The following is a 9,193-nucleotide window of genomic DNA, read 5'->3' as shown; positions in this document are numbered from 1 at the left end:
AATGAATTGTATTTTATGCTCTAGGCAAGGGGTTAGAGCCATAGAAGGCGGCCCTGGGGCAATTAGGGGTGGCCAGCCGGGGTTTGAACCGCCAAGCTGCCGACCTTGCAATCATTAGACACCGACTCTACAGGCTGAGCCACACTAACCTAACATCAGAGCTCCCTTAAAAGTCAGTTTGTGTTTCCGACTGTCCCATGAGGCTTAATCCAGAGAGATTGAAAAGGCAATAAAAGTCAGTTAGGTCAACTGGATTGCCATTGATAATGTCCATGGTCAATTAGGATCAATTAGAGACTGGCAGATGTCGAAATCCGTGCTCGACCCGAGGGCTTAAAGAAAAACAATCGAATTTTCGTCAACAAACGTAATGCAATTAGGCCAGATAAAGAGAGACTGGTCACATGGAGGGTGCTCTTAAAGACTAGGGAGAAAGAGAGAGAGAGGGATGAGAGGGACAGACAGAGGCCAGAGGAGGAAGACCTAACCAAGAGGAGTCAGAGAAGAGAAGACGAGAAAACGCAGGGAGGTGGTGCATTTCCACACAGAGAGAGACTCCGTATGAAAGATGAAGGGTTGAGAAGACAAGTTAACGGAGGGCAGGAACGACTGACCAGACCCAGAGACATTGGGACCAGGCAGAAAGGAGAAAGAGAGAAGGGTAGGAGTACCACAGAAGAGAAAAAAAGAAGAGAGGAGGAATACCACAGGAGAGAACGTACTCTCCATAGGAGAACACCTTACTCTGGAGGAGGAGAGAAGGAGAAGGACAGAGGAGAGTGTGAAGACAGACGGATAGACAGACAGACAGACATCCGGACAGACAGACACCTGGACAGACATCCAGACTGACTGACAGACAGACAGATATCCAGACAGACATACAGACACAGAGGGCCCGCCGCTCCAACAGGCTATGCGTCTGCTGAACAAGGACCTGAGGCTGCAGGACGTGACAGTGATGTACCTGACCTTTCTGGCCACCTTGGTGGTGATCCTGGTAGCCTCCTATCAGGCAGCCAGCCCCTCCTCATCCTCCTCTTCCTCCCCCCGCGAGGCAGCAGCAGCACCTCCCTTGGTCCTGCCCTACCACATGCCCCTGGACCCCAGCGGGCAGCTGCATCTCTCCTGGAACATCTCCTACCCCCTCCAGGAGATCTACCTGGAGCTGCAGGTCAGCGCGCCCAGCCTGGGCCACGGCCTGCTCCTGGGCATGTCCGATCGCGGGGAGCTCACTAACGCTGACTTGGTGGTGCTCTGGTCCGACGGGCAGCAGTCCTACTTTGGGGTAAGCCAAGCTGATTTTGTTTCCAACATTTTGTCCACCAATAGTGGCGGAGTGGATCCTGGATCCAGTCTGGAAGAGGAGGTGAAGGACAGGATAGGCGCTGGGCAGGGGAGGCACACGTAGAAACACGTGTGTTTGATACCGTTCCTCATTCCATGCCTTACAATGTGCCCGTCCTCCAATTTCTACCTCCGACAGCCTACCCTGGTACTGAGCCCAGACAGGAATCTTTCTAAATGAATGAATGAATGAATGGACTTTATTGTCATTGCTACAGTACAGGTACCAAACAACGAAATTTAGGAGGGGTGGCTCCCCTGGTGTTAGGAAAGGGAAGAAAAAAAAAACTTAAAAAAAAAAAATCACAAGAAGGGAAGGAGCTGGTTTACATAAATAAAGGCTATGTAGTAGAATACATATCAGGATTGGAATGTGATATTTGTTCAATAATATTCATCTGTTTCAAGTCCCTGGTGAAACTACCGTAATTGTTGTGTTTGCATAAAGTATCATTTGATAGTCACAATCTCCTGATCATAGGAATCTCTTATCAAACACAATTTTATTGTTTTGTTACTGTGGATTAAGCAGTTATTGATTATGGTGTTTTTAAAAGGTTAGATCTACGACAAAGGGATTACTGTAGTGCACATGATCAACATAAATGCCGATTGCCAAGTTTCTCAAATGAATGGTCAACATTTGAGAGTGCCAATGGTGCTATAGTCTCAAAAAAATCATGAATTATGATGCTTCATTTTGTAGCCAATCAAAGGCTGCGTTCGTAAATTTGTTGTAATTTTATTGGACAAGAGGCATTCCACGAGTGCTGATCAGATTTCCAGAACGAATTTACGTACACAGCATATACAGCATATACTCAAATGAGACATGGTCTGGTCATTTGGGCCGCAAGTCAGCAACCAATCAAAATGTTCTGACTTTTATTTTAAAACACGGAAATACATTTCAACGTTGTTGAAAATCACAACACAAACTCGCTAGTCAAGCCAAAATACTGCAATGCAATGGATTCGGTGAGTAATCCCCACTGCTGCATTTTTCGAAAGAAAGGTCTGAACATTAAATTGGATGCCGACTTGCAGACCAATTGACCAGATTGTCACAAATGTAAACGCAAATGTTGCCGGCACTCGAAAGTCTTTGACTCAAAAGCCAGATCCTGGAAACCTGGAATGATGCCAGCCGGCAGTCTATGATGTGGGAGAGAATCTCTCCCCAGAGAGTATGTTTGATGAGTCTCTTCGTGATTGCTTGACAAAACCCTCGCCCACACCAACCACAGCCCTGCTCCAGCTGACATGGCCCTCACTCAACCCCTCACCCCTCCCCTGCTCTTCTCCTCTACTCTTCATGTCTCTCTCCTCTTTCACCTTCCCTTTTCCTCCCCCCTTTTCCTCTGTCCCTCCCTTTCTCTTCTCCTCTCCCTCTTTTTCTCTCCTCTCCCTCTGTCCATCCTCTTATCCCGTCTCTCTCTCTCCTCCCCAACCTTCCCTCTTAGGATAATAAGAGGAAAGAGGGAGGGGATGAGCCCTCTCCCTCTCTCACCTCCTCTCCCTCCTTTTCCTTCCCTCCTTCGCCCCACCCCTAAGGAGAGGCATATGGGAGCAAGAAGGTCAATATGGTGCTCTAGATTTCCTGTGCTCTCCTCCACCCCTCCTCTTCCTCTACTCTTCTCCACCACCCAGCTCCCCTTCGCCTCCACCCCTGCTCCCCTCCACTCCTCCTCTCCTCTTTCTCAGAGTAGGTCTGGTCTGCTGGCTGTAATGTGCCAGGCAGGAAGCAGGATATAATCCATTATAGATCCCTCTCTCCTCCTCTGAGCAGCACGTCTCCCTCCAGATGAATGTTGAATGTCCCTGTACCAGGGAGAGGCTCGGACAGACTCCTGCTAAAAGCCTGGGACGTCTCCAGTCACAACAGCCCACCCTGGTACAACAGAGATACCCAAGACACACACACACACACACACACAACACACACACACAATTTAACTAACTTCTCCTGACACACATAGTGTGGCTTTGGAAGATTAAAACCTTTGCCTCCAGCAATCCTACAAGAGGAAAAGAGTGATGTCAAGTGCTATTTCTGAGCGTGGACATGACTGGATGGCGTGATTGGAGGAGACAGACTCAGCTGTTGCACGGGCTCCTGGGAGATGTGTCTTGTGTGCTCATCTGGACATCATCACATCCTGGGGGGTCATTTATAAAACCTTGTGTAGGACTGGCGTAAAAAGATTGCGTATGAAAGCAAGAATGTTTACGCACACACATATCAACATGAGCGAGCATCTTGTCCCACCCTTTTAAGGCCTATATTTTAAATGGTCACTGAAACGCCCCTAATTAATATTAATCCATACTGACTGCATGACGACAATGAAGGCAAATCTGAACTGCGCAACACTTCTGCGCAACGAACACATGATAACAATATGAAACTGTGCACTCGTATCTGCCCAACTGAGGCCCAACTTCATTTGTCTTACTGTTTACCTTATTATTTAAGAGAATACATTTCATAACACGTATTGTGTAATAATTACAGATCCAATTCTGTACAACATATTTCATGGGTCATTTTGCAAAAACAGATATCTCCATTTGTACCTTTACTTTACTCCACCGTTACTTTAGCTTTCTTAGCTAGCGCCGTTTCTACCGTTTCTACTAGAAATAAAAATAATCCTTTCTCGCGAGCTTATTGCCAGTGTGCCAATGATTACATTGCTGCATGCCAGTGGTGGCACGTGTGCCTAAAGTTGCCGACCCCTAATCTAATGAATGAAAGAATAATATTTTATGTTGAATTATGTCAAAAACTCACGATTGTGTGTGTTTTTGTGATTTATTGTATTCTATTCATTACAACATGAAATGCGTGTTTGTGTGTATGTGTGTGCATTTGGTGTGTGTGTGTGTGCGTTCGCAGGATGCGTGGAGTGACAGCGAGGGTCATGTGACTCTGGACAGCCAGCAGGACTACCAGCTGATGCGGTCTCGACACACAGCCGAGGGATTCTTCCTGCTCTTCAAGAGACCCTTCAGTACCTGTGACCCCCAGGACTACCTCATTGAGGTACACTAGCTACACGATACTGGGGGAGGGAGGGAGGGAGGGAGGGAGAGAGGGAGACACACACGCAGACACACACACACACACACACACAGAAGGACTGATCACATTTTAAAAAATATATTTCAGGAGGGCACAGTTCACCTGATCTACGGAGTGTTGGATCGGCCAATCCGTTCGCTCCAGCAGCTCAACCTATCCCTGATCCACACAGGGGTCCAGCGAGCCCTTCTGCTCCGTCCAGATACCCCAGCCCCCTCCCTGCCCCCGGATGTCCGCACCCTGGAGGTCCGGACCCCCGACGTCACCATCCCGTCCCAGGAGACCACTTACTGGTGCCACATCTTCCAGCTGCCCCCCAACATGCCAAAGAACCATATCGTCATGGTAACCTTCCAAACCAATCCAAAATAGTAAAAAAGTAATATATGCGGTCAAAATCACTGGTATCGCTCTCTCTCTCTCATTCTCTCTCTCTCTCTCTCTCTCTCTCTCTCTGTGTCTCTCTTTCTTTCTCTCCTTCTCCAACCCCCCCCCCCCCCCCCCCCCCTCTGCAGTATGAGTCGGTGGTCACCCCGGGTAATGAGGCTATAGTTCACCATATGGAAGTGTTTGAGTGTTCTCCAGACATGGAGAGTGTCCCTCAGTACAGCGGCTCCTGTGACTCCAAGATGAAACCCAAGAAGCTCAACTTCTGTCGTCATGTTCTGGCCGCCTGGGCCATGGGGGCTGAGGTAACTAACTAACTAACTAGCTAGCTAACTAACTCACTCACTCACACACACACTCATTCGCTAACTAACTAATTAACTAACTCGCTGACTGACTCGCTCGCTAGCTAACTAACTCGCTGACTCACTCACTCACTAACTACTAACTATCTAGCTAACAAACTCACTCACTCGCACAATCACTCGCTAACTAACTAACTAACTCGCTGACTCACTCACTCACTAACTACTACTATCTAACTAATTAACTAACCAAGTAACCAACTATCTAACTAGCTACTACTATAAATTATACTCCTATTAATTAATTAATTAATGTATTTAAATATAATAGTATGACTAAGGCCAACTCACTTTTAAGACTAACCTCAAGACCCATCTTTTTAGAGATGCCACTGCCTTTCCCCATGTCAAGATGATTGTAGCCTACTCATATGCTTTGATTCACGTTATGTGTTTGGTTTTTGAGCGTATAGACGCATAGTGTGTTGAGACCTTCATGAAAATGCACTTTTAAAACTAAATCCACTTTCTTAACTAAATAAAGTAGTTGAGATCAGAAGGTTCTGGAACACAGTGCCAATTCACACCAAATACTTTAACAACCCGATACCTCTCTTGAGTGGCACTCAGCACTAAGGAGATGGACGGCCGGGACGGGATGGGGGTCACTAGAGTGGCAAAGCAGGACTGGTTAATGTGTGAAAGACACAGGAGAGTGAGAGAGAGAGAGAGAGAGAGAGAGAGAGAGAGAGAGAGAGAGGGGGAGAGAGAGGTACAGAGAGAGAGAGGGACAGAGAGAGAATTAAACAGCACAGCAAGCCGCCGGGGTGAGAGGGAGAGCCTCAGAGGATGAACGGTAAAAAGGCCCATCTGTATGAGTAATGCCTTGTTTTAGAGTATGAGTAAAGTCTATTTTGAATAAAGGAGAGGAGAGGAGAGGAGGGGGGGGGGGGTCGAGAGGAGAGGAGAGGAGAGGAGAGGAGAGGAGAGGAGGGTGAAGGAGAGGAGTGGAGAGGAGAGGCGAGGGCAGGAGAGTGGAGTCTCGGTGGAAGATGGAGCCAGCATGAGAAGGGAGGTGTGAGGCAGAGGCGTCTTGATGGATAATAATAATAATAATAATAATAATAATAATAATAATAATAATAATTGCAGTCAGGGAACTGGTGCTGCGCCGGGCCCCTCCGATTGGATTAGCGAGGGAGCGAAACAAAACACAAATAACGTGTTCTGCTGGGTGGCGATGCGGGCAGAGTTGGAGACATGAGATTAAGAGGGAAATACTATAATTATATATATATTTTTTACCACATCTAAAGGGAAATCTAGGCTTTATGAAAACAGAAAAGAGTAAAGGAAAAGAGAGGGAGAGAGAAAGAGAGAGACAAAGGGGGTAAAGTGTGGAGGAGGAGGAGAAAGGTTATGTAAACCAGTCCCAGCGATGCCAGAAGAGAAGCGTGCTCAGTGTAAACAGGATAGACATGAAAAGAGGAAAGTTGATCCTGAAAAGAGTGTTTTTGCTGTGTAGGAACAGTACTATATGTACTGGCTTTGATGATAAGATCAGAACAGCTTTTGAGAAGACTGGTTGGGATGCAAGGGAGTGAGCACACACACACACACGATACAAACACACACACGCACACAGATGCATGCACGCACGCACACACGCACACACAGACACGCAGAGACAGACACATACACACACACACACAGGCACACTTGTAAGTACGCCTGCCCACACACGCACACAGACACAAACACACACACACACACACACACACACACACACACACAGATGCACGCATGCACACACGCACACACAGGCACGCACGCATGCCCACACACGCACATAGACACACGCACATAGACACACATACACACACACACACACACACAATGGTGTTTAGTTTTATCTGGATCAAGCCTCGCTAGATTCCGTCTGCGTTGGCTGCAGCTGGATCCTTCTATGTTGGTGATTCATATGTCCAATGATAAAAAACACATTTTGTATGTTTTTATACTATGTACAATATATTTATACATCTACAATGTGTGTGTGTGTGTGTGTGTGTGTGTGTGTGTGTGTGTGTGTGTGTGTGTGTGTGTGTGTGTGTGTGTAGTCGTTCTACTACCCTCCAGATGCTGGATTGCCACTAGGTGGTCCCGGTTCCTCCAGGTTCCTCAGATTGGAGGTCCACTACCACAATCCGCTCATTATCGCAGGTACACACACACACACACACACACACACACACACACACACACACACACACACACACACACACACAGCCCCGTATCCCCCACTACCCTCCCCCCCTCAGTCATACTACCCTATGTTGAGTGCAGGCCGGAGGGACAACTCGGGGGTGCGTCTGTACTACACACCCAGCCTGAGGAGGTTCGACGCAGGCATCATGGAGCTGGGCCTGGTCTACACGCCCGTCATGGCCGTCCCTCCCAGAGAACAACACTTCACACTCACTGGATACTGCACAGCCAAGTGTACACAGACGGTTAGTACAACAACAATGCCATCATTATTATGATATCCTATCATCTAGTATATAATGTATAATGGATGTAGGCATACAGTATCTATGTCCCAGTTTGTGATTCCTCCTCCTCCACCAGGCCTTGCCCCCAGGGGGGATCCACATCTTTGCGTCCCAGCTGCACACTCACCTGGCAGGGAGGGGCGTGAGGACGGTCCTGGTGAGGGGAGGGAGGGAGGTGGAGGTGGTGCAGGAGGACAAGCACTTCAGCACACACTATCAGGTAGAGTACCACACACAACAACAATAATGACATCTTGTTTTGACTCTTGCTGTGTGCTTGCTAGCACTGTGGCACTATGAACACCTACAGTATTTTAGCATTAGCATTTGATACCATTCCTCATTGCATTCCACGCATTCCAGTGAGTCCGTCCTCCGATTTCTACATCCACCAGCCTCTACTGATTTGTAGGAGATTTGACTGGAACCGGTGGACACATGCGATAGTCACCTCTTTCAGCTGAACACGCTTATTCAAAGTCGCTCCGGATGAGACTAGATATACCGTTTTTTTTGTCTTCTAAATGACGTAACGTAACAGTACAGTAACACACCCGTGTAGACCATTTCAGTCACATGTCAGCCTTGTCTCTCCAGTCTGTGAGCTACATAGCTGGAAAAACGAAGCATCATCATTCATGCATTTTTGGTGAATATACCCACGGCACTCTAGAATGTCGACGTTTTTAATGTATTCACCCCCCCGACACTAAATGAGGTAAGCGCCCCAGGGCTCTGTGAATATTTAATTATTTAATATTCTAACTACCTCCAGCCGGTGTGTACGACAACCGTGACCCTCGTCTCCAGATTCACCCGCTCGTCTCCAACACACATTTGGGAGACACACACCCAACAAGAAATGTGTGTGTTTGTAAGATGTTGTTTTTTAGTGCTGGAGTCTAATAGATGTTGATGTCTAATAGAGCTGTTTCTCCCTGGCCAGACAATAAGGATGCTACTGAAGATGGTGACTGTGTTGCCTGTAAGTATGCCGGTTTATAATTCCTCTACGGTTAAGAACCGCCTCGGGAGTTAGAACTAGTTACAGTACGGAAATGAGGGACGGTTCTTCAAGTGAAGGAATGTTACAGCCTCGAAGTGCCTATGGCGGAGGAGACAAAAACACACACAAACGCAGATATTAGACTACATATGGAACATTCTGTCTCAGCATCTGCTCCCCAACAGAACGTCGGCTGTTTCAAAAAAGAAAACTCTAGAATATTCTGTAAATAGTTCTAGTCACTAATTCTTCTTTTTGTTACCTCAAATGGCTTGACTGGAAAACATCTGCTCGGAATCTTCTGATATGTGTGTGTGTGTGCGTGTGTGTGTGTGTGTGTGTCCCATAGGGTGATGTCCTCCTGACTAAGTGTACATATAACACTGAGGACAGGACCCATGCTACAGTGGTGAGTATGTGTTCATGACAGGTGCAACCATGCAAGTTGGCACACGTGTAACACACACACACACACACACACACACACACACACATACACACCAGGGTT

The 9,193-nt window shown here is 47.2% G+C and overlaps 1 protein-coding gene across 1 annotated transcript in view; it reads left to right on the top strand.

Annotated features, from left to right (window-relative positions):
- Positions 1–916: 916 nt before the first annotated feature.
- The window catches only part of dbh (dopamine beta-hydroxylase (dopamine beta-monooxygenase)), a gene marked incomplete at both ends in the record, with an annotated part of 12,273 nt that continues 3,996 nt past the window's right edge, over positions 917–9,193 (top strand). Inside the window, 9 exons of the mRNA XM_080529603.1 lie at positions 917–1,288; positions 4,247–4,393; positions 4,520–4,777; positions 4,948–5,124; positions 7,245–7,347; positions 7,471–7,637; positions 7,756–7,899; positions 8,626–8,664; positions 9,035–9,094. Coding sequence (XP_080385729.1) covers positions 917–1,288; positions 4,247–4,393; positions 4,520–4,777; positions 4,948–5,124; positions 7,245–7,347; positions 7,471–7,637; positions 7,756–7,899; positions 8,626–8,664; positions 9,035–9,094 — 1,467 coding nt within the window. The remainder of the gene's footprint in view (positions 1,289–4,246; positions 4,394–4,519; positions 4,778–4,947; positions 5,125–7,244; positions 7,348–7,470; positions 7,638–7,755; positions 7,900–8,625; positions 8,665–9,034; positions 9,095–9,193) is intronic.

This window comes from Nansenia antarctica (assembly GCF_963989245.1).
Source record: "Nansenia antarctica genome assembly, chromosome: 4".
Lineage (NCBI taxonomy): Eukaryota > Metazoa > Chordata > Actinopteri > Argentiniformes > Microstomatidae > Nansenia > Nansenia antarctica.
Note: the sequence above shows the minus strand (reverse complement) of the source record. Positions and strands in the feature narration are given on the sequence as shown.